This window comes from Corythoichthys intestinalis, chromosome 21 (assembly GCF_030265065.1).
Source record: "Corythoichthys intestinalis isolate RoL2023-P3 chromosome 21, ASM3026506v1, whole genome shotgun sequence".
NCBI lineage: Eukaryota > Metazoa > Chordata > Actinopteri > Syngnathiformes > Syngnathidae > Corythoichthys > Corythoichthys intestinalis.
The window spans coordinates 23,162,627-23,189,506 of record NC_080415.1 but is presented as its reverse complement, the minus strand read 5'-3'; the positions used below and the strand labels follow the sequence as shown (position 1 = coordinate 23,189,506).

The window sequence follows — 26,880 nt, the reverse complement described above, 5'->3', positions numbered from 1 at the left end:
CAGCGACCTGACCCCGGATTAAGTGGTGTTAATGGATGGATGGATGGATGGTTTTTAGAAGTCTTTTATCCTTATAACCACATACTTATAACAAGATTTAAAAATCCGCGAAGCACTGAGGGCGCGAAAATTTAGCCACGAAGTAGTGAGGGATCATTGTACTCGGGAGGGGCGTTCTGGCGGCCAATGAGCAAACAAGGAAGTGACCCTGAAATGACCCCCAATTAACAGGAAGTGACCCAATGTAGTATTTCTCCAGAAATTACATTTTAATTCAAATGGAGTTAAAATCAAGTCTTTGTAAGCCTAACCATTATCATTTTTTGGGGTTGTGGTCCATCAGTCCATCAGCCTAATCGAGCGTGGCAACCCATCGCGCAGCCTGGAGCAGGTGTGCCGATGGGCCAACACGCAGCAGCGCACTGATCCCGACCATGCCGAGTACCACGACCACGCCATCTTCCTCACAAGGCAAGATTTTGGTCCCGCAGGTATGCAAGGTACTGTATTCTACTCTCGATCGAGGCCTGTGCAGACTGACTGCTGAATTCTGCTTCCGTTCACAAGGGGTCGGCATCAAGTGGAGGTAAGGTCCACGGGGGACGCCCAGGCCGCCGTTCCATGGCCATTTGACAATTGACCTTTTGCTAAGAAGCTATCTCAGACCAATTGAAAATCAAAAAATCTACTTTACCCTAAAAACGTAAAACTATTTGTCGTGAAATCATACAGCATACATGTTTACAACTTTTGATCTTATAAAATAAAAACAAATAAAGAAATAATATATATATATATATACTGTATATATTACAATAAAAAAGACTTTCATTCAAAAATATACCTACAGTAAATACTTTTGATTTGAAGAAATTTGTGAGTCTTTTACCACAATAATAACTTTTTCACATTTATTATTTTTTTAACAACCATTTAATCTTAAAAAAAGAAAATCACAAAATAACATCTTACAATCTTTTTGTCATTTTTTTTAAATTACTAAATTACTTTTTTTTTTTTTTTTTTTAATCTTAAAAATATTTTAATGTACACAGTACTTTTATTTTGATACAGTGTACCCGGCTTTGTGTAAAAGATATGCACCTTTTTATTTTCTTTTTTTAATCTTAAAGTAAATAAGTAAAGAACATTTTTAAACTTTTAAATCTTTAAAAGACACCAATTCACCCCCAAAAATATACATTTTCAAATAACTTTCAAGAAAAAAAAATACACAACTAACAGCTAAACTATTTTATATCTAAAAGTTTAACAAATAAACCTGAAGAAAATGCATAGAAACATAGCACATTTCATCCTGAAAATATTAAACTTTTAATTTTGAGTCCAGAAGTAGACAATTTTTTTGTTTTTTAAAATACACAATTTTCTTAAAAATAAAAAATACTTTTCTCCAAAATGTACAATAAGGCCAAAAGTCATTTAACACTAAAACTAATGTTTTAAAAAAGTCCAAAAATAATGGCAGCATTTTTCCTTTAACCGGCTTACAACAGCATCCTACAAATTTATACGAATCAGCTTTTTTTTAGCGAGGGGTCAATTGAAAGAGCGTCTCTCCGGAACCTTCCAAACTGGACATTTGACACCTGTCCCCTTCAACAATGACAAAAATGGATTGTCCAAGGACGTTTTTGGCATGGAGTGAAAAATCAGTTATTTTTGACGAGCTCACGAACTCATTCACTGCCTTTGACAGTGATCGACGTCAAATACATTTGAACTGGGAACCTCTGTGAATTTGGCACCCCATCAGACACAAATTTCAGACAAAAATGATGTCAAGTGTTTATGCTGGAAATTTTTTTGGTTGTGCTGCTATCGTTTTTGAGACCTTTACAATTCTTATATGGGTCAATATGAGGTCAACCAGCCCCCCCATTTCGATAAAAAATGGCTAGAAATGGTGTCAAACATTTGTGCAGCAACAGTTTTGTAGATCGTCACTCGCAGCCCACCATTTACTGCAAAATGAACCCGAAGCGGTGCCATTCGTTTGTGCTACGTTTGTGCAGTAAAAATTTTCGTGGATGTTCCCTCTAATTTTTCATCTGTATGATCAGACACACAAGCTCCCTAAGCACACTGCGGACCACGATGAGCAACATCAGATGTGTACCCTTGGGCCACACATCAGTATCACGCCTGTTCAAAACTCTGGATCACAGCAAGTTGCATGGCCTATTAAAAGAATGAAACTACAGCAGCAATTTTCATTAGTTTACTTTTGATTAGTGCTGTCAGATTTATCGTGGTAACGGGCGCTATTTAATTTTTCAGATTAATCACGTTAAAATATTTGACGCATTTAACGCATGCATGGAATGACCCGCTCAAGCATTGCCTCAAACAGATTACAGTGACACCGTTTTTTGCACATTGAGAGCTAAGAGGCAGAGAAAGGCGAGTGCACACAGGCTTTCATTGGACCACGCCGTTTAATGGCATAGGCTTCGGCAACTCCTTCACAACAAACATATGTATCATTTAGTGAAAGCCCAACAAAAATGATATTCCTATCTCTCAAAAAAAGAATGTTCACAAAACGAAAAGCGCTCATTGCAAAGAGAACTGGTATTCCCAATCAAAATAGCTATGCAAAATACACATAAAACTTACATTTTGTTTAGCTCAACAAATACACTGGATGGGAATATTTTGTCACAATATACAAACAATCAGAGGTCTCGTACGTTGAGAAGCCAGCACTCAAATGATGTGGATGGACCAGTAAACAGGGAACTACGGCGTCAGTCGGTGGACAAAACACACTCATTGACTTGATTTCTACACATTGGCTTGATTTCTAATTTAAACTCGCCATTGACACCTTGTGGTGTATTTCAATCACTACCTTACGTAGTTAAAGACACTGTGGAAGAACGGCAGGGAGCCCGTGTGACGTCACCGCTCGGCGACGTCAACAATGGCAAGCTACTAGTTTATTTTTTGATTGAAAATTTTACAAATTTTATTAAACCGAAAACAGTGAGAGGGGTTTTAATATAAAAGTATGTTCAATGTACTATATATCTGTCTTGTGTCTTATCTTTCCAATCCAACAATAATTTACAGAAAAATATGGCATATTTTAGAAATGGTTTGAATTGCAATTACGATTAATGAATTTTTAAGCCGTGATTAACTAGATTAAAAATTTTAATCGTTTGACAGCGCTACTTTTAATATAATAGATTTGGCCCACATCAAAAGAAACAGACAAAAATGTCGTTGTTCATGACATGTGTACAATGTTATATGTGAGAGTCCTGCGTTAACCATAGGAAGTGCAATTTTTTGGGCCAGTGATATTTCATGCTTTTATTGTTTATTCTAAATGTTAACGTTACATTGTTTTTAATGAGAAATGAGCACTTACGTTAAAGTAAACATTGACAGATGTTAAGGTTTGATCATGCTAGGGACGCTTGAAAGCCGAAACTTCAAAGCGCCTCATGCGTCAATCATCGTTTAACTTGTTAAACAGTTGCTGTGGCAACTCATTGTGCCCCTTCAGACCCGCATTTTTTCTGCTGGGGAAAAAAAAAATCTTCGCTGATTTTTACCCTACTCAAATACTAGAGCAAAGTGCATTTTTTTGGTCAGGGATATTTCATGCTTTTATTGTTTATTTGTAATGTTAACGTTACATTGTTTTCAATGAGAAATGAGCAAATGTTTAAAACTTACCATTATTACTGTATTACGTTTCAAGTTTTTTAAAATTACACTTGGGGGAAAAAAAGTGAAAAAACATGTCTTATATGTATCTCTTTCAAATGCTAAATCTGAGTACTGTAAATACATTGAACACACACACACACAAATGTGGGGGGGGTGCTACTTTGCGGTTTTAACAGCACAAACAAGCACAAATGTAGCACAAACGATTGACAAAATTTTTTATAAGTTTACGTCTGATAGGGGACCTACGTCACAGAGGTGAACTGGGATGGCGAACATTGAGTTTCACTGCCACGGACTCCCTGTCAAAATGGACGGCGATAGACATCCAATTCTATTTGACTTCAAGCCAAAATGGATTGGACATCTATCGCCGTCAATGGCAGCCAACGAGTTCACGCTCTACATTCAGCTATGCACCGAGACTTCGGAACTTTGTGGTCATTTTCTGCTTTGTTTCAAAAAGCTGTTTTTCAAATCACATCACACACACGTTCCAAAGTCTGCCCGGCAACAACAAAACTTCCTCTGTGCTCAAGTTCAGCACCTTCCCGCTGAACTTGTTGTGATCTTTTCAAGCGCACGTGTCACGTTTAGAAGGTGAGCCCAGGTTTTACCTGCATGGCCGCCGTTGCCCTGGCAACTGCCGTGTTGTATTCACAACAACTTGGGGCACCGAGGCGCTATTTTGGGGGAAAACGGTGCCGGCGAGGGGGGTCTCGTCCTTGCTAGGTTGACATTGCACTGTCTTGTCAAAGTTTAACTTCAGGGAGGGAAGTTCTTTGCTCAAATAAAAATAAGGATGATTTATGCCATTCCCAGGAAACTTTAGATGGGTCTGGCGCCTTGCTTGTTCTTAGAAAACGTTTTACAAAGTGCAAACTCAACACTTTCAAAATGAAACTAGTCAAACAATTGTATTTAGTTGGCAGATGAATTTGAGACTTTGCTGCTGCCGCCGCTGCATCATAATGTGGCTTCCGTATGCAAGGGGAATATTTCCAAATCTTCCAGGAATCTTTTCATCCGCCCGCCGGCATCACGCGCATTGCAAAATCCATCCGTACGAATGCATCGAAGCAAGTCGACTGCTTATGCGACAGGCTGGCTATCTTTTTTTCCTCCTGCTTTTGACCTGCTTGCCAAAAACACCTCAGAAGCGGCATCGCTGCACACCTCTTGATCGAGTTCATTGAAGTGCTCGTGCTTTGCTTTGTCATGTTTGGATTTGTTTGGGCATAATGTCGTGGCTTTGTTTGGATCGAGATTAGGCTAACGCAGCTTTACATGTGGCAAGCATGAATGCATTCGCTTTACAAGTGTTCGGGATTAAATAGGGGTTGGCGAGCAATTCGTATAGAAAATGCATTAAACATTTTGGTAAACATGAAACAAAAAAGTAAGATGTACATGAACCCTCGGTAATACTTTATTTGACAGCGGTGTCGTAAGACTGTCATAATCATGACATGACACTGTCATAAGCAATAATGAATGCTTATGACAGATTAAGTGTGATCCCACAAATTTTGTCCATAGACTTCACCATTTGTTGACAAGACACCTCCCACAAACATTGCGCCACGCCTTCCCGTTGGGGGCCAACCCAGGAAGAGCGTTTGGCTTTCACTGTGATGAAGTCAAACACACGCTGCATTCAAACGGCAGATTTAGGTGGAAAAAGGACAAAGGTTTTACTGCTTACAAGCTGGCAGGAGTGTCTCAAAAGTGATTTGGTCAAGGATTCAAGGTAAATACTATATAAAATGGCCCCATGCATGCACTTTGAAATATTGTAAAAAAAATGCATGGAAAAAATTAGCGTAACTTTAGCTCGAAATATTTTAAAATGCTTTTAACCAAGATTCTAGACTGTTCTATATTCATATCTAAAGAAATGCAGGGATGTGCACATTTATTTACAAGAATTTTCAACTTCAAAAGCTCTTTGTATTGTGATGGCCATGTTGTATCCATACACAGTAGCGTAGGTTTACATTCAAATGATCAGGTAATTTTTGGCCAACTGATTCTGAAAATATAGGCGATGATCTCTGCATTTGGTGATATTTATGCATCTAACATTAAATGTGATTATTTTATAGCCATTTCAAGTTTTGTTATACTTGTATAAAAATGATTGATCGGGATTTTATTAGGGAACGACTTTGAATTTTTTTATGTCAATGCTTATGGGGACTCATATATGCCTAATGGAGGTGCCTGTTTTGGTTTTAGGTCGCTAGCGGCTTTGGTTTTGAAAATATTAGAATTTTAAGTTTTTGAAAATAGGCCCCCTACGGATCGGCCCCGAGCCCCGTGTCCTATCAACTGATAGTGAAGGCTATGATTTGTCAATAACTCCATTATTGTGAAGCCCGAATCTTTTAAATCCTTTTAAAAGTGACATAATGCATCATGGTGTCAAAAGCATTCATTCATGCTCATAACTGTGTCATGTCAAAATTATTATTTTCTTATGACAGTCTTATGACGCTACTGTTAAATAACGGTTACCCCCCTTTTTGAGGTACGTATATTATTTTATTTTACTGTGTATATAAATTAAATCAATGTTAATAACATTTTTAAGTACAATGTATAAATGATTACAATATAAATAAAAGCTCATTTTAATCAAATAAAAAAATACTTTTAAAATCAAATGTGTAAATGAAATATATAAATATGCATGAAATAAAACCAGAAATACACTCTGGTTACAGTACCAAGTCACATTCTAAGGTAGATTTTTTCCCTATAGTATTTAACTTAATTCCATTGACGGCGATGGACTGAGCGTGAATGCCCATCTTTCAGTGCCATTGACGGCGCTAGATGTCCAATCCATTTCAACTGGGAGGGGCGAATGAACAGCCAAAATGGATTGTACATTGAGCACTGTCAATGACAGCCACTGAGATCAAATTATTGTCCTAAAAGGGATTTAAAAAAAAAAAAAAAAAAAAAAAAAGTCATACCTCGTGCATGAAAGGGTTAAAATACACTGAAATACTGCATGCCATAATGGTGCATGTTTATAATTTGCAACAAATGAACAAATTAAACAACAAAAATGATTTTTTAAAAAATTGATTTAAAAATCTAATTAATCACAAAATAGTAAACTGTACTGTAAGTAAAAAATAAAAAATAATAAAAAATAAAAAATATCTATATATAGGCCTAATTGTACAATGCTGACTTAAATCGTATGTAATTTAATGTATATTAAAAAAAAATTTTAAAAATTGAATGAGCTGTTTTTTCAGGAATCACAAAAACAAACTTTTTTTTTTTTTACCAACAATGAAAAAACTGGGCAATTCTAAGGTGACAAAATGATCATCTATACATTAAAATAAATATAAAAATGCTACAACAATCTTCATACATTTCTAATATAGTAGAAATGTGGCTCAATCTGCAAAATTAATGTATTTTTCAATTGTAAAATAAATTATACAGAGCACATTGCATTTTGAATACTCATTCAAAAGTATGTGCTCCTCTTTTGTTAAATATTAAAATTCATTTCTGCCATATCCTGATAAAGGTCGGATTTCCCTAATCTTGTGTCAAACTAATAAAATGAATTTACATGGTTGCCGCGGCTCATAATGACGATCATGGACGCTATTCAGCACAATAATTAAGGTTGGCGGTCCAGCCTGTTGATTATCAGGGATTTGTCGGTGTGTCCCGTTGCCCAGGTTACGCTCCAGTGACCGGTATGTGCCACCCGCTGAGAAGCTGCACTCTCAACCACGAGGATGGCTTCTCCTCCGCCTTTGTGGTCGCCCATGAGACCGGACATGTGTGAGTGCACTTTGATGAATGAATTCATTTAAAATTGGAGGGCTGGCTGTGAATGATCCGGTATCAGTGTTGTTGACAGTGATAGACGACCCATTCATTTAGACTGGGGGAGGCTGGCGGTGAATGATGAATGTTATATCCAATCAAGGTTTGGTTTCAATTTGGATAAATAGAGTAAATCGGTGCTTCTCAATTATTTTCTGTTACGCCCCCCCCCCTCCCCCCAGGAAGACATTTTCACATTTCACGTCTGCAGTACACCTCTGCATAACATTGTGTCCTTTTTAATATTGAAGAAAAATAGTAATATAGATCAATTTACAATAAAGTATAACTATTAAAATAGTTTTGTTTATAACAGAAAAGACAAAGCACATTAATTAATTAATTAGCGCATTAATTAAAGGGAGGAAAAAAGTCAAAAACTGTAAAAAAACACTCAAGCTACATTTTTTTTGACCATCTGACACCGAACAATAAAATTCAATAAAATCAATAAATAATTATACATTCAAGTTGATTAGCAACATTAACTCAAGGGGACAATATGCCAAACAATTAGAACAGAAAAAAACAAAAATCTAAAGAACAAAAATGACACTGTCATTGGACAGAGGCACAGTTTTTATTTTTGCTAGGCAGTATTAGCTCCTTTGCTATTATTTTGCACTGAGCAACTGGTACACCAACTTATATGATGCTAACAGTGCTCGCTGGTTTACTGATGTAACACTGACAAAGCTGGACGATTGTTGGCGATATTTGGCACCTTTTCGCTGAAAAAAAAAATCAAGCGGCTTATCAATGTGATTGGGGTCTAATGCCTTTACGTGACGTCTTAATTGATTTGGCTTCCTGCTGTTCGCTGCAAGCGTTTTTAGACACAGTAAACAGCCTCGTCTTTACTCGTCTGTATTCAAAGTCAAAGCCAAAAGTCAAACGCTACATTCCATATTTTTCGGACTGTAAGTCGCAGTTTTTTTCGTAGTTTGGCTGGTGGTGCGACTTATACTCTGGAGCGACTTATTTGTGAAATTATTTACACATTATTATATCATTTCACATGTTATTTTGGTGTTTTGTAGTGACACCGATGGTTTGGTAAACTTGTTAGCATGTTCTTTATGCTATAGTTATCTAAATAACTCTTACTAACTATGTTACGTTAACATACCGGCCACGTTCGCATTTCATTGTTCATGCATCATGTAACATTATCATACTGCACACTTATTCAATATGTTGTTTTCTATTGTATTTTTATTTTAAATTGCCTTTCAAGATGACATATGATGTGTTGGATTTTAAGTAAATTTCCCCCAAAAATGCGCCCTATACTCCGGTGCGACTTATATATGTTTTTTTTTCCTCTTTGTTGGGCATTTTATGGCTGGTGCGACTTATACCCAGGTGCGACTTATCGTCTGAAAAATACTGTACGCTTCGTCATATTTCCTCATCTCAGCTCTTAATATCGCCAGTGCTCTTTGCTGTGTGCTGTTGTTTGGTTCAAAAACACTGCGTACACTCTGAAGAGTGCCACTGCCACCCACTGAGTGAATGTGCAATTACACTTTATTCTAGCATGGCAAAAAAGTACGTGCCCAGAGGTCACATGTGCCACCCATATTTTAGTCGATTAATGAACTAGTTAGTTCGAATAATGGAGTAAACGGGTAAGGAACATAAGAAATTCAAAAACCTAAGCTGAATCTCAAATGAGTAATCAAAAAATAATTGATGACCTAAGTACAACAAAAGAACATTTGGCTAACTTAAATAGCAAAGGCCCGCTAGCTGAAATGCTACAAAATGCTAACTTTTTTTTTTTTTTTAAACAATGCGCTTAACAAATGGTTCAAACACACACTCCCACAAAAAAGGCTAAATATACCTATAAACTAAATTACTAATGCATTAAAAAAAAACATTAGCTCAAACAAAAGCTTATTTTGGTCTTAACAGGGTTCAGCTGGATTCAGCCATGTGAAATGATTTACTGTATGTCATATTCACTGTTGCCATTAGAGGGCAGTGTATACACCCAAAATCAATAAGCTAAATGCAAAGACTTTAAAAAAAATCATTACAACGCCACTTTAATTAAACAAATGCTCGAAGCAGCAAAACTGAATTCGAATCTTTTTATAATCAAATTATTCGAGTAATCATTGCAGCACTAATATCTAGCCAAAATAAGAAAACAAAACTTACCAAGCAGCACCTGACACATTTCACAAACGGATGTCTGGAGTGGGCGCACGCTTAATCACTGACTGGTAGCAGCACGCAGACATACAAGACCACTGATAATCTCCCTCGATCTGGGGCTCCATGCAAGATCTCACCCCGTGGTGTCAAAATGATAACAAGAACGGTGAGCAAAAATCCCAGAACCACATGGGGGGGGACCTAGTGAATAACCTACAGAGAGCTTGGATCACAGTAACAAAGGGTACTATCAGTAACACTATGCGGCGTCAGGGACTCAAATCCTGCACTGCCAGACGTGTCCCCCTGCTGAAGCCAGTACACGTTCGGGCCCGTCTGCGGTTCGCTAGAGAGCATGTGGATGATCCAGAAGAGGACTGGGAGAATGTGTTATGGTCAGATGAAACCAAAATAGAACTTTTTGGTAGAAACACAGGTTCTCGTGTTTGGAGGAGAAAGAATACTGAAGTGCACCCGAAGAACACACTGTGAAGCATGGGGGTGGAAACATCATGCTTTGGGGCTTTTTTTCTGCAAAGGGACCAGGACCGCTGATCTGTGTAAAGGAAAGAATGAATGGGGCCATGTATCGAGAGATTTTGAGTGAAAATCTCCTTCCATCCGCAAGGGCATTGAAGATGAGACGTGGCTGGGTCTTTCAGCATGACAATGATCCCAAACACACAGCCAGGGCAACAAAGGAGTGGCTTTGTAAGAGGCATTTCAAGGTCCTGGAGTGGCCTAGCCAGTCTCCAGATCTCAACCCTATAGAAAATCTGTGGAGGGAGTTGAAAGTCTGTGTCGCCCAATGACAGCCCCAAAACATCACTGCTCTAGAGGAGATCTGCATGGAGGAATGGGCCAAAATATCAGCAACAGTGTATGAAAAGCTTGTGAAGAGTTACAGAAAACGCTTGGCCTCCGTTATTGCCAACAAAGGGTACATAACAAAGTATTGAGATGAACTTTTGGTATTGACCAAATACTTATTTTCCACCATGATTTGCAAATAAATTCTTTAAAAATCAAACAATGTGATTTTCTGTCTTTTTTTTCACATTCTGTCTCTCATGGCTGAGGTTTACCCATGTTGACAATTACAGGCCTCTCTAATATTTTCAAGTGGGACACAATTAGTCGTTGACTAAATACTTATTTGCCCCAGTGTACACTATTGTTAATATATGAATATTAGCAGAACCATTTTTTTTAACTCAGTGATCATGCCCTCTGAGTCAAATGGATCGGATGTCTATCACTGTCAATGGCAATGAAACATGGCATACATGGTGAAACTCGAAAACACCGAAAATATTAACTATAGTTTTCAGTTATTTTAAGTGGGGAAGATACTTCAATTGACGTATAGTGTTGATGTAAACTATTTTACGCAGGCTTGGAATGGAGCACGACGGGCAAGGCAACCGCTGTGCCGATGAGACCAGCATGGGCAGCATCATGGCGCCGTTGGTGCAGGCCGCTTTCCACCGCTACCATTGGTCGCGCTGCAGCAAACAGGAGCTCAATCGCTACATCCAGTGCGTTCTTCCTTCATATTGTCTATGTGTCACGCTACACTAGTAAATCCCGCATTGTATCATTTCGCCCCTCAGCTCGTACGACTGTCTGCTGGACGATCCCTTTGAACACAAGTGGCCCAAACTTCCCGAGCTGCCTGGGATCAATTACTCCATGGATGAGCAGTGCCGCTTTGACTTCGGCGTGGGTTACAAGATGTGCACGGCTGTAAGTAGCAAATAGCACCATCACCGTCCGGTCCAGTCCCATAATGTGTGTTTTAAATTTTAACTCGGTGTCCTAGTTTCGCACGTATGACCCCTGCAAGCAGCTTTGGTGCAGCCATCCTGACAACCAGTACTTCTGCAAAACCAAAAAAGGACCCCCGGTGGACGGAACTGAATGCGGTTCCGGAAAGGTGGGGGAAATGTTCCAAAATTGTTTGCTGGTTGGAACTTAGCAGACAAGCAGAAATGTCCAAAAATATGAAATGCCACTTTTTGGTCACCTAAAGGTGTCATAGAGCTCCGATTTTATCTGTCATAACAAAAAATTAATAAGCATTTATTATTAGGAAAAAAATTATCTGCAAAAATATATACACAGTATTTTCCGGACTGTGAGTCGCACTTTTAACACAGTTTGACTGAGCCTATGACTTATACTCAAGTGTGACCTATACAGTAGTCCCCAGGTTACGAACGAGTTCCTTTCCTACGCTGGCGTTGTAACCCGAATTTCCGCGTAGGTTGGAATTAACACTTTAAGTGCCCCTAAATAACCCCTGAATATCAAAACAACCATCCAAAAACATGTACTATACATAGGCGGAGTTTGACTTTTAGGGCAGGGGGGGCACAGCATTTTGATGACCCCATAAATGCAGTGTCAGCAATGAAATTAACTTACAAAAATATTTATAATAATGATTAAGTTGACAATGAGCGTTTTTTGTTTCCCATCAATCTTGAGGGGAATTAAAAATCAGGCTGCTTAGGCAATACTTTACGCCAAGATCATCATCCATTGAATATAGTACGCCCGCCGGTTTTGTGCCAATGTAGTTACCCCAGTCAAAAATTGTATCCCCTGAGTAGAGCCATATGGAGGTAGATTTGTGTCTTTATTATTCAATCAAAAAAAAAAAGTTGCTTCAACAAAAACAATATTATATATATATATATATATATATATATATATATATATATATATATATATATATATATATATATATATATATATATATATTAGGGGTGTCAAACGATTAAAATTTCAATCGCGTTAATTACAGCTTAAAAATGAATTAATCGCAATTAATCACAATTCAAACCATCTATAAAATATGCCATATTTTTCTATAAATTATTGTTGGAATGGAAAGACAAGACACAAGATGGATATATACATTCAACATACGGTACATAAGTACTGTATTTCTTTATTATAACAATAAATCAACAAGATGGCATTACCATTATTAACATTCTGTTAAAGCGATCCATGGATAGAAAGACTTGTAGTTCTCAAAAGATAAATGTTAGTTCAAGTTATAGAAATTTTATATTAAAACCTCTCTTAATGTTTTCGTTTTAATAAAATTTGTAAAATTTTCAATCAAAAAATAAACTAGTTGCCCGCCATTGTTGATGTCAATAATTACTTACACAATGCTCATGGGTGCTGAAGCCTATAAAATCAGTCGCACCCAAGCGCCAGCAGAGGGCGATAAAACTGCGAAAAACACAACAAGTACACATTTCACTTTGCTGTCATTTTAATCTGTTTGAGCGGGGCATTTGTGCATTAATTGCATCAAATATTTTAACGTGATTAATTTAAAAAATCAATTACCGCCCGTTAACACGATAATTTTGACAGCCCTAATATATATATATATATATATATACATATATATATATATTTTTTTTCAATCCAAAAAAAAGTGCAAAAATACATTTGAAATATAATATATATATATATATATATATATATATATATATATATATATATATATATATATATATATATATATATATATATATATATATAAATTTCCATGATTTTTTTTTTGATTGGAGTCTTTTTTTTTTTTTTGTTAGAAGCAACTTTTTTGAGCGAAGTAATGTTGATTTGTGTTGAGGCCACTTGGACGTTTTTGTCTTTATTATTCAATCAAAAAATAAGTTGCTTCAAAAACAAATATATTTTCAAAAAGAAAATATTTTTGTTTTTTTGTGAAAATTTTATGCAAAGCAAATGGCCATCTAAGGTGCTAGTCAGATGATCTGTTCGAAAAATAATTTTGACCCATTTTAAAAATATATTTCTTTGTTCATTTTATTCATTTTTGTTGCAGTTTTATTGCTTTACAACTTTTATATAAATAGAATAGTCATTTTCGTCCACCAGGTTGGGCCTGACCCGCTTGGCCCCCCCTTAAACTCCACTTTTGGTACCATACCCCATTGTACTGTCCTCGCCAACTAAGTCTTAGTGAGACCGCGAGCTAAACTCCGAAATGACAATGTCAGACGTCTGTGTGTTTTGCTGACTTTATTCAGCTTTCATGACCATGAAACTAAAATAAAAATGAAATTATATCAGTTTCATCTTCAATAACAGCAATTCAAATTTGCGTTTATAACTAGCTGCTGATACAGCAATCACAATCCAATTAAATGATTAGCATGTATCAGTTAGCGTCCACACATCATCATCACATCATTAAGGCTAAACAAATTATCAATGAATATGGCAAAAACTAAATATATTTCATTTGGAAATAAAAAGACAAAAACTGGAGAAAAGATGATTATAGATAATAGCGAAATTGAACGAGTAACTGAGACAGGGAGCATGAGAGAGCATAATTAAAGACGCCACGATTTTAACAAGATATTATCACGTACTTACCTCTTTTCGATCCAAAAAACTTCATGTGGCATGTATCATCGAGTGTCAAGACACAGCTGTGAATGGCCACTGACGGATTTTTGGGGGATTTTATGGGTGAAGCATGATAATATAACAAGGGTCGCGATGCAGAAATTGCAGACATCAAGGAGTGGTCGAGATTTTCTTTTTCATATATTTACCCCTTTAAACGTTTTTTTTTTTTTTTTTCAGATCGATTATTTATCATCTCAAATAATGGGGAAAATGCAACAGTAACAAAAAAAAATACAATTAAGTGAGAGTTATGAGGTAGATATCCGTGACTTCTTTACAGACACAATTTTTTTCATTGTGACGTAATTTGTTTAAAAGAGTGAATAATTTTTTCAAAGTCTTTTTTTTAACTAAATATTAAACATCAGTTAATGATTCTAAGCTAAAAATGACAGACATTTTGAATCATAAATATAAATACTTACATTCTTTTTATGGCTGGTTGAAACAAAAGCGGTTGCACGCTGTCAGTAAACGGGGGTTTCCAGGGTAAAAAGGTCAAATTAAAAATAGCTCGGAAGCTTAATGCACCATGAATCTATGGCAGAATATAGACATATTGTTCTATCAAACACAACAGTTCATTTGGCTTAAAATACAGTTTATTTTAAAGAGGGGTGCAAGAGCACAAACTGCTTTTTCAGCCTTGTCTGTGTTTTCTGCCATATACATAATGGGATGCATGTTTTCAAAATAAATTCAATCAATCAATCAAAAAAATAATAATTACATAAGCAAGGCAAGGCAAGGCAAATTTATTTATATAGCACAATTCAACACAAGGCAATTCAAAGTGCTTTACATCACATGAAGATCATAAAAATCACATTTAAATCAACACAACGTAAAAACCAAGACAAAAGATCGCATTTAATCACAGAATAAAAATAAATAAATAAAAATAAAATAAAAATAAAACAAAAACTACTACTACTAATAATAATTGAAATCAGCAATGGAGATAAGCACAAGAGGAATAGAAAACAGGTAGATTGAAATATATAGACAGTTATGGATATGCAGTGCTAAACAAAAGCGTTTTTAGCCCTGATTTAAAAGAGCTAACAGTTTGAGCATACTTCAAACGTTCGGGTAACTAGTTCCAGAGGTGAGGAGCATAATAACTAAATGCTGCCTCACCCTGCTTGGTTCTTGTTCTTGGAACATGCAGAAGACCGGTTCCAGACGACCTTAGGGGTCTAGATGTCTCATAGGAATCTAACAAGTCAAGCATGTATTTTGGTCCAAGGCCATTAAGTGTTTTGTAGACGAGCAGTAGTATTTTGTAGTCTATCCTTTGACTCACTGGAAGCCAGTGTAGCGATTTCAAAGCCGGTGTAATGTGGTCCAGCTTCCTTGTATTTGTGAGGACTCTGGCTGAAGCATTCTGTACTAGCTGCAGCTTCCTGACTGATTTTTTATCAAGACCTGTAAATATACCGTTGCAATAGTCCAATCTGCTGAAAATGAATGCATGCATAAGTTTTTCCATGTCTTGTTGAATCAGAAGCCCCTTAATTCTGGTTATATTTTTTAGGTGGTAATAAGCGGATTTAGTGACGGACTTTCAATGGACATACACTCGCCCCAGTTATTTGACCACAATTGAAAATGCACAATAAACAGTACAAAAGGTGTTGTACACAGGTGTTGCCTCTGTGGATGCTTCACAAGCAACAAATGTACGCGCAGGCTGTATCTATCCTCTCCTGTTCTCAGTGGGCTGAAGGACTTCTTCGTGTGCGTGAATACATTCTTGTTCATGTGTTCATGTGCTCTTACTTGCGTGTGGAAGTACTACCTACTGTATGCTTCCTGTGTCAAAATAAAAGCATGCATCACAAAACAAAAGTCAACATTACTTAAAAAAAAAAAAAAAAACTAAGGACTGGGGACAAAATGGCGGACAAGACTCCGGCGTCTTAAAGTAGAAATCACATAAGTCGGATACGTCATAACCTGGGGACTACCTATATATGTTTTTTTTTCCCCTCTGACCCACAACAACCTGTTATGTTCTGTTTTTTAGGATAAAGTTATCAGAGAAACTGTTAATGTGTTACGTTAACAGATGCCTACTTAGCTTGTTGCTCTCCATTTTACTATTATTACTTTAATGTGTAATATTCGTTATCCGTTTCTGATGAATTGAAAAATTGCCAGCCCAAAATGAGTCTTACACTCCAGTGCGACTTAGTCTGAAAAATATGGAAATGGCATTTTTTTCCATTTAAATAAGCAAATAAATATAACTTTTAGTGTTCTGTTTTTTTTCTTCAAAATGAAACCCATTTTACCTATTTTTAACTAACTAACTTAATAATAATGCAACTTTCTTAAATATGCGAAATAAAACTACAACCTTAATTTTTACAAGAAACTAATTAAATATTTAATTTTATTCTAATAAATAAAATAAAAATGTAAAAAAAAAAAAAAAAATCAAATGAAATAGATACAAGAACATTGTATACTTCTCTTTTTTTATTTTACTTAAGTTTTATAAGTAACTACAAAGACTTTATAAATTGCATTTTTATTTTTGGGATATTTATTTTTAATATTTGTATTTCATTACATTAATCTTTTTCATTTTTATTGTTTTTTTTTTGTAGTTGTAAAGTTAAAAAAAACAACTGAAAATTGTCAAAACTTTATTTAAAATTCTGTTCAAAAATATCAAAAACTGTCATTCTAACTAATTGTTTCTTAAGGTGAAAAACATCTGCTGCCAATTTACATTCCCAAAAAAAAGACAAGTGCTGTAAATGTCATTTTCACAACTGAAAATGTGAAAAACATGCGAAATACTCCCTTTTGATCGAACAGCCACTACAACAAGGAGCCATTCATTCCTGTGTCATTTGGGCTTGGCACCAGCACCTCTCTTCACATGCTCATTTCGGAAGACCACTTCTAGCTTTAGAATCCTGACTATAAATAGAAGCTGGAAATGAGTCAGTAGTGCACTTGAAACTCTTCTCTTTTTGTGTATGCAGTGGTGTTTTAAAGGTCACTGCATCTGGCAGTCCAGCCAGGAACCACAAGGCCACGACGGCAGTTGGAGCTCCTGGTCCAAGTTCAGCTCTTGTTCGCGAACGTGCGGGGGTGGCGTTCGCTCCCGCAGCCGCCAGTGCAACGACCCCCCGTAAGTTGCGTTGTGATTGGTCGCCTGACCACATGTATCAGCTCTTTGGATGTCTATCATTGTCAGTGGCATCCCCAATGCAACACGTAGTACATGTCCCATTTTGTTTTTAATCAGGCCGGCCTACGGCGGTCGGGAGTGCCCCGGATCAGGCTTCGACTACCAAATGTGCAACACAGAAGAGTGCGCCGGCCCTTACGAGGACTTCCGCGCTCAGCAGTGCCTCCAGAGGAGCAACAAGTACCACAACAACAAGAAGCACACCTGGCTGCCTCATGAGCACGCCGACGGTAGGAGACAAGCAAGAAAACCGGTGACTGGTGTGCGAATGACAATCCTGTTGTTGTTGTTGCGGTCAGAGAGTCGTAAGTGCGAACTGAGCTGTAGATCGAAGGAAACGGGCGAGGTTGTCTTCATGAACCAGGTGATGCACGACGGAACCCGTTGCAGCTACGCAGACCACTTCAGTGTGTGCGCGAGGGGCGAGTGTCTGGTATGTACTACCATAAAACAAGCATATTACATACTAGAATACTACATTACACTGTACCACATACAGTATCTTATAGGGTTCCCACAAGCGAAATATTAATTAATTGTGCACTAATTACCGTATTGGCCCGAATATAAGACGGCCCTGACCCCCTCTTTTGTAAGGCTCAAGTTTGAAAAAACAGTTTTTGAACACCAAATTAATTTTCATACAGAAAATAATTACAGTACATCTGAAACAAATGATTATAACAATATATTTGAAAGAAAAAGCATGTTATTTTTCCTCATTCAAATCTTAATATCTGAACATTTAAATATGAAAACAAAAGTGCAATCACATTCGTAAATGAATGGCTTCTGGTTTTTTAAATGTAAATAAACCAATCTGTTGTGATAAAACAACAACAACAATAACTGCATTAACCATCAAAGTGAGCTCTAACTGTAACTGTAGTCTTGAAACAAATCTGAATAAGGAAAAACATTGCAATAAAATAATGCAAACTGGTTAAACCTGAGAGTAGCTGAGATTTTTCAGGACACAACATCGCTTCAATGATATCTGGCACCATCTAGCGTCGTGAATGGGTATAATGTCTTGACCCCAAATATAAGACGACTCCCACTTTTTCAGTCTTATTTCAATGCAAAAAAACACCGTCTTATATTCGGGCCAATACGGTACTTCTTCTCAATTGTTGGTGGGCGGATCACAATTAACTTTTTGAAATGCTAACAGATTTATAATATTTTAATTAATCATGACAAGTTATGTGATTATTGATTTCAACTAATATTCTGGCAACTTCATAGTGAATATGTCAATATTATATATGGCGGAAAACACAGACAAGACTGAAAAAGCAATTTCTGCTCTTGCACCCCTCTTTAAAATAAACTGCTGTATTTTAAGCCAAAAGAACTGCTGTGTTTGATTGAACAATATGTCTATATGCTGCCATAGCAGGTTCATGGCGCATTAAGCCCCCGAACTATTTTTAATTTGTCAGTTTTACCCTGGAAACCCCCGTTTGCAGACATCGCGCAACTGCTTTTGTTTCAACCTAGCCATAAAACAAAGGTAATTAATTATATTTATTATTCAAAATGTCTGTGATTTTTAGCTTAGAATCATTATTTGATGTCAAATATTTCGTTTAAAAAAAAAACAACGACTTCAAAAAAAATTTCACTCGCATATTTTAAACTTTTAAACAAATGACGTCACAATGAAAAAAATGGCGTCTGTAAAAAAGTCACAGATATCTACCTCATAACTATCGCTTAATTGCATTTTTTTTGTTACTGTCGCATTTTCTCCGATATGTTAGATGATAAATAATCGTTCCGAACAAAGAAAAATTGAAAAAACGTTTAAAAGGGTAAAACAGTATATCAAAAAGAAAATCTCGACAACTCCTTGATGTCTGTGATTTCTGCATCGCGACCCTTCTTATATTACCATGTTTCACCCATAAAATCCCCCAAAATCCAGCTGTGGCCATTCACAGCTGTGTCTTGACACTGAGTGATACATGCTACATGGAGTTTTTGGATCGAAACAAGGGAAGTACACGATAATATGTCGTTAAAGTCATGGCGTCTGTAATTCTGCTCTCGTGTGCTCTCACCTCCAGATAGGGTTTTGCTGTTTAAAAAACATTTAAAAAAAAAAAAAAAAAATGCCCTCCTGTTCTAAATTTTTCTTCCCCCAGAAAATTGAGATTTTAAGCTTTCCAATGATGTATCACACATGCATATCGGACAGTTTTGAAATTTGGCCAAATTAGGGGGTCTCACAGCGGAACTTCAAGTCACCTGAGTGTTTTCCGCCATATATATGTATATTTTTTTTTCTTTTCCAAAATAAAACCATACTAAACTATTTAGCGGGGCTTAAGAATATTTTAGGGATGCTGAAGCCCGCCTAAAATAGGCCTAACAATGCCACAATCAATACCATTCTACACTATAATAGATTACCATATACAATGACTAATTATGCTGTTGTATAGCGTTTGAATGTATTACTGTGGCAGTGTTTCCGCGTGATCTTAAAAAGTCTTAAATTTAATGTTGATAAAGTGTCTTTAAAAAGCATCTCATATCATCTGTTAGTTCAGAAAAGGTCAGGTCATTTCTTCCCATCCCAGTTATTTTAAATGAAATCAGGACTCATCTAGCAGGATATATAGGGATTGATATCATTGGCGCACATGAAATTTGCCCCAAAACTGGCATTAAATTCTATTCTCAATTGTATTTCAAAGTTTTTAATAGTTTCATATTAAAAGTCGTTAAAAGTTTGCACTGTAAGAACCCTGTGTGGTTTCCAATAAAAAATCTCACATGTTCAACGGTGAACTTTCAACAACAATAAACACATATCAATAAGCTAGTGCCCCCTGTGACCAGAGCATTATCAGAGTTTTTTCTTCATTTACAAAAAAACACCAGCTCTTCCATGTCTTCCAATCACCACCACCGCCGGGTTTATTATTTTGGTCTGCACTTTCAAGGTTGACACCTGCTGGGCTATTTTGACTTGAGCCGTGCGCCATCATTGATGATGTTTTTTCACACGGCGTCACCGTACCGCTGTCTAGACTGTATTCTCATGACCTAACGACCTCTAATTATGCTCTCGCCAGCACGTTGGGTGCGACAAGGAGGTGGGCTCGTACAAGGAAGAGGACAAATGCGGTGTATGTGAAGGCGACAACTCACATTGTCGTACAGTCAAGCTGACGCTCACCAAGACGCCTAAAAAGAACGGTAAACACATTATAGCAATACTTTTGCTGCCAATCCATTTGAACTTCCAGTTCAAATGTATTGGACGTCTATTGAGGTCAATCAATAGCACTGAAACATGATCTTGGTACCCTGACTCGGTAGGGATGCTGAAAATGTTCGACATCCCAATGGGAGCCCGCCACATCATCATCGAGGAGAACGACACGTCCCCTCATTTCATTGGTAAGATGGGTCATGATTAGGGGTGTGCCATCTTATGCTCCCCACGATTCAATTCGATTACGATTCAGGGTGCTACGATTCGATTTTTGAACGATAATCGCGATATTGACTAGAGGCGTGCGACATTTCCGATTCTGAGATTATTCGCGATTCGGCCGTGGAAGATTCGAGAACGATTCACAAAAATCCAAATTCCGATGGAGGAAGTCGGCGTGATGTCATGATGATGTCAACTCGCTTAGCAACGTGTCGCCATTTTGTAAAGGGGGTACGCACAGCTAAACATTCCATAGACAAATGTCTGAAATTCATATATTTCGGGTGTGTTTTGCGTCTTTTTTCATAAAAACCTCTTAAACATGGCTTACTATTATCACGAGTCACTGCCGACAGACACGCGGAGGTGATACAATTTAAAATTAGCGTTTATTGGCTTACAAAGCTGCCCATACAAAGTCTCAGCTGATAGCTGGATAAACAAAGGAATGGCCTGCAGTGGAGTTCGGAAACATCTACAACTACCTCATAAAGTCACCCAGTAAGTTGACCTTTATAATTACGTGGAATATGTACTGTGTGGAACTGAGAAAATTGTTAGTATATACGAAGTGATTATTTCTGGCGTAACCGGTAATTCGCCTCCAAGCGTTATTTAGCCGTGAACACGTCACGGCAAAATAACCAATTCCCACCTGGCCACTAATATACCGATTGACTGATCAGAGCAGTTCACAGCAAAAGAAAAATAACGCTTTGCGAGTTGCCGGTTACGGTAATAATAACCACTGCCTAGTCTATTAAATCCTAGCAGCTAATTGGGGCAAAAATTAAAGTTTACTCACCAGTAATAAAATGTCGGCTGCAAACCAGAAACAAAGCCATTTGTTTCTCTTCCTCTTACGAGGAAAAATAAAGAACTTCAAATGCGGCTCCGAACTCTTCCTTGTGTGACAACCCGCAACACAGCAACTTTTTGTCATTCCTACGGAAAAAAGACCGCAAATAAGACGAAAATTCAACGCATTTGTATTACAATGCATGACAGAGCAACTGCTTGTGACTCGTCTTTAGCCCCGTTTTCAATATGGCGACGCTTTGTTGTGGCTGGTGACGTCATTTAATGCCCAGATGTCCGACTGCCTCTATTATTGAATTATACCAGGTAAAGCAGACCTATAACACAATCAGCGCAGTTTTCGGGACGCAATGAGGAACGGACCGAGAGTAAATATCATGTTCAACTCATGCCGCTAGATAAAAAAAAAAACAATAATACCTGATTGCGACCGACAGCTCCTTCAAACAACACCCAGTTGCTAGTTGCTACAAACATACAGCCACATACGGCTATAGTAGATATCACATATATGTAGAACAAGATGCAAAATGACAGACGACGGCGCCAGTAGAACATGTAAAAAGAACTACATGCAAAATGACAGACTTGCCGTTTAGTAGTTGCCGTGTTGTTAACAGCCGCCATCTTAAAGTAGTAGACTTCTATAGAACTGTTGTAGCGAACCTAATTAACTTTTTATCTAAAATACTCCTAAATCGGCAAAATCTTAAATTGAATCCATCTTTAAATGATGAAGCAGTTTTAAACCTTTGACATGTCGAAAGTAGAGAGAAGGGAAATGATGGAATAACGGGAGGATTTTAACAACTTTAACGGTTGATTCACATCATTAGATTAAATGAATGTAGTTTAAAGCTGCTGATGACAGAATGGGACTTGAGTATTTTATTTACTGTTTTAAACTGTTAACATGATACTGAAATATTAGTTTTGTGTAGCCCGAGAGGATTTTTGAACAATTTTGAAATTAATGTACAAAACATTAAAAGCGCTGTGGGGGGTGGTAACATCAATAATCGATTTATAATCGAATCAGAGCCTCTGAATCGTTAGGTGCCAAAAGATTACCACCTCTAATATTGACGATGGTCGCTGTTATCGCGATTATCACGATTATCGATGCATCTTGCAGCACTGATTAATAAAGTAGCCATACAAATTTATGTCCATTATTTATTTAAAATATCCTTATGATTCAACAGGAACGATGGAAACATGCCCATACAACAAAAAGCTGCCCTTAAAGTGCTTGTGACACGAAAAAGCATGTTTATTTCATAATACACGTGGTATTTTATGCTCCTGAATGATATGGACCGCTTGGATGTGTGTGGAAGCGATCGCTATATTTATTTAGTTTTTTGAATCCCGCGCCAGGAAAATGAGTGACTTCCGGCTTCGGTCTCGCATTGAGGAGGAGGGCGCTGTGACGTGTACGGTAGAAGACGTCCTCTTCACGCTACAGTGTACTGTTGTGTATGAGGACGAAGGATTCAGCTGATTTTGCGGATTAATACTTTTATTTTTTGCATCACGCCAGCCAAACGGCTGCAGAAAAATCATTCTGTATGCGGGAGAGGCGTATGCGCCTTTTTGGAGTTTCAAAAGGTTCCCATTCACCGTGGATATTTACTGTGGGACCATTGGACTTACAAGGAAGTGAGTAAACATCTTGTTTTGTATTATGTCAAATACGAATACAGTGATTACAAAGTAAACACTATAAAATTCCTTTAAATAAAGGACTACTTACGTTTGATCATTGATAGGCATGTAAAAAGCTATCCTCACGCTCATTAGCAGTTAGCTGTTAGCGCGTTAGCTACACAACAATTCCAGCCACCCTCCTCCAGGGAACGAACTGTAAATTGCTCTCCGCCGGGCGGTTTGCCGATCCGCAAAGAAACTCGACAACCGGGTCGTCATGTCAAATAATCCAGGCTAGTTATGTGTGATTTTCCACTTCGAAGACTTTGAAACATCCCTCGGTTCGGGTTAGCATGTCGGCTAGCTGTCACTCCTTCTGGTCTGTTTACATTCTCCGAAGCCGGGGAAGGGAAATGACATATGTCCGATTTAGGTGTCATAAAATATCGTTCGGCAGGTGTGACAGTAAAGGTAAAGTCGACTGTTTTGACCATTATGGAGTAATTTTGCCATGTCGTCTTGAATAAATGGATTTTTATTATTTTATATTCCATTTAGCACAAGTTATTTGTCATGACCATGCCATTTATTTAGCAATTGGGGAAAGTACTTGGGTAAAAAGAATATCCTGTAAAAATATTGAAGTAAAGAGACAGAAACAATGACATTTTGCCGCTCTCTTCGTTGCGTTTTCCTCATTGTGAATAGTTCCCCCTCGACGGGCTGACTGGTCCTTCTCAAGCCATTTATATAGCTATTGGGGAAAAATACTTGGATAAAAAGAATATCCTGTAAAAATATTGAAGTAAAGAGACAGAAACAATGACATTTTGCCGCTCTCTTCGTCGCGTTTTCCTCATTGTGAATAGTTCCCCCTCGACGGGCTGACTGGTCCTTCTCAAGCCATTTATATAGCTATTGGGGAAAATACTTGGATAAAAAGAATATCCTGTAAAAATATTGGGAGTAGAGAGACTGAAACAATGACATTTTGCAGCTCTCTTCGTCTCATTTTCCTCGTTCTGAAAAATTCCCCCTCAATGGGCTGAATAGTAAAACCGATGAGCCTAGTCTACCGCTGACGTCATCCACCTGTTGGGGACGCTAAAGCCCTATAATTGTAGGCGTGGCTAACCGGCAGATTAAAAGACTAATTTCTCGTCATCTGCGCTTTGCTAAATTGTTGTATATGGTCGAATCGTCTCAAAATATGATTCTAATTCACATAATAATGCCATTTAAGACTTTTTTTCTGGTGTCGTATGCTCTTTAAGCTACTTTTTTATTTATTTATTATTTACAAGAAAGTGGAAAAACATTAACCATTTTAAAGCGAGTACTTTTTTCTTTCAATAATACAATAAAATTTACGCTGGTGGAATGAATTCCACATTTTCTGGACACGAACAAAGTGTCTTTAGAAATAAGACTTCTTTTAAACACTCATTACAGCGCGCGCACTTTCTTCTCTCCCTCTCTCCCGCAACCAGTGTTGGGCACGTTACTTTAAAAAAATAATTTGTTATAGTTACTCACTACTTCTTCCAAAAAGTAACTGAGTTAGTAACTGAATTACTCTATAGTAAAAGTAACTAGTTATCAGGAAAAGTACCTATTTCCATTACTTTAAAAGGAAGTTGTTGTATGTCAAAGAATTTGAAATTTTCTGAGCAGTATTCGAGTCAGTTGAATAGAGAAGAACAGATAGGTAGTTGTGTTATAGAACCTTGTAATATTTATTGCACCTCACCAGAAACAGATTTATCCTACACTTGAAGTGCAACAAAAATAAACAGATTTGAATTGCTTACCACAGATGTCGACAAAAGCTTTGCCCCGGGACATAAATTACACTTTACATGCACGTTCTTTCCTTTAATTTCCACCAACTTGAAATAGTGTTTATATCTCCACCTCGTAAAGGACAAATTTTCCTCTGAATGCTCTTCCATCATATCCCTCTGCATCTGTTTTGCGTGTGTGTGTTTGCAGCACGCGCTGTTCCGGTCTGTGTGTGAAAACACTGCCTCTGAAGTTTTTTTTGGGAAGTTTTTTTTTTTTTTTTTCTTTACACAAACTTTATTAACATCAAATACACATAAACGTGCGCTATGAGGCGCAAGCGTTTACGTCACAGAAAGGGGGATCACGTGAGATTTGACAACAACGCAGCCATATTGGAAGCAGGTCTGGCTCGCAGGACATTAAACTTTCACTTGCCAGTTCCATAAAGAGACAAACTCGTTACTAAGGCGAAGAACAGATTTGTGATCAAACTTAAGGATATGAACAATGTTGACCTTTACGAGCTAGCCGAAGACAAACGGAGTAAAGATGTCGACGGGCTTCCACAATTACGCAAAATGGACATTCTTCTGTATTTATTGTTTGGTGTATGTTACTAAACTCATCAGCGATTATGAAATTACAAATCGCTACAAAGCTGCATACAGTTTTGCAGCCGATGGGTGCAGAACCTGCACATTACCTGAACGCACCCCAAGTCTTGGATGACAAATAAACAGAGCAGAGTAGAATCGCTACGGCTGGTAGTTTCTTCAATTTATTCAAAGTAACGCACCGCTTTTGACCATCAGTAACGGTAACGGCGTTGTAACGGCGTAAAAAATAATTAGTTAGATTACCCCGTTACTGAAAAAATAACGCTGTTATGTAACGGCGTTATTTATAACAGCGTTATTTCCAACACTGCACGCAACAACAGATTTCTGTACTATTTCACATGTTTGTAGTGTTACCGCTGTACTTAATCATGGTTTTACACGTTCTGCATATGAAATACATGTTAGGGAATTAGCTAATTAGCTTAACGCTCGGCGCTAACTATTAACATCTCAAAAACAACAACAATAAAGGCTAAACAGTACAAGAGGGTTCGTGTACTCACCTCTTATAGACGCACACGGGTCTTAGCAACACACTCAGGACATTTTTCAATTGAAATGCCTTAAATCTCCAGCTGGACATCTGAAAGACAAGGAGCAATGAACTAGCTCTCTTCCCCTCTCACTCTAAAAAAAATAACTTGCGCACAAAAGCGTGACCGCTAAGTCGCGCTTCTGTACCTGCCTCTCATACACAAATTTATTTTCAAGTCTTTTAAAAAGGAGAAAATCTCTCTCCCAATAACTGGGAGCATCCATCATAATGTTGTGCGTGCGTCCGTTAACGGTGTCCGGGCCGCAGACGTGTCTTGAATTTCGTTTCGCTATGAGCGGCTGTCATAAAGTTATGAGTCAAAATCATCGTTTTTGAACCTTTATGAATCGTAATCGAATCGTCACGTGTCGAATCGCGATGCATGTAATAATCGATTTTTTAGAACTCCTCTAGTCATGATGTGGGTCATGTCAGCATTGCACGTGTTTTTCTGGGGTCAACGAGCTCAATTAAACTAAAAAGTGCAGTTATGAGTCTTTTCGCAAGGAAATGCAAAAAGCATAATATACTACAATTCAAAAAGTTAGACTTTAAGCTGCACAAGTTTGGATGAACGATTGAAAGGCAAAAACAGCAGTGAAAGACAACC

The 26,880-nt window shown here is 37.4% G+C and overlaps 1 protein-coding gene and 1 long non-coding RNA gene across 2 annotated transcripts in view; one reads left to right on the top strand and one right to left on the bottom strand.

The window, feature by feature from the left end:
- Positions 1 to 26,880, top strand: part of LOC130909777 (A disintegrin and metalloproteinase with thrombospondin motifs 3) — a 126,974-nt gene that overhangs the window by 85,463 nt on the left and 14,631 nt on the right. Inside the window, exons 8-17 of the mRNA XM_057826613.1 lie at positions 344 to 491; positions 7,419 to 7,524; positions 11,130 to 11,273; positions 11,349 to 11,481; positions 11,558 to 11,671; positions 17,202 to 17,350; positions 17,468 to 17,640; positions 17,710 to 17,843; positions 20,497 to 20,620; positions 20,744 to 20,824. Coding sequence (XP_057682596.1) covers positions 344 to 491; positions 7,419 to 7,524; positions 11,130 to 11,273; positions 11,349 to 11,481; positions 11,558 to 11,671; positions 17,202 to 17,350; positions 17,468 to 17,640; positions 17,710 to 17,843; positions 20,497 to 20,620; positions 20,744 to 20,824 — 1,306 coding nt within the window. The remainder of the gene's footprint in view (positions 1 to 343; positions 492 to 7,418; positions 7,525 to 11,129; positions 11,274 to 11,348; positions 11,482 to 11,557; positions 11,672 to 17,201; positions 17,351 to 17,467; positions 17,641 to 17,709; positions 17,844 to 20,496; positions 20,621 to 20,743; positions 20,825 to 26,880) is intronic.
- LOC130909782 (uncharacterized) lies at positions 20,259 to 24,591 on the bottom strand. The gene is made up of 3 exons (XR_009061798.1): positions 23,437 to 24,591; positions 21,667 to 21,806; positions 20,259 to 20,608 (listed from the first exon to the last, which is right to left on the bottom strand). It is a non-coding gene; the product is annotated as an uncharacterized LOC130909782 (long non-coding RNA).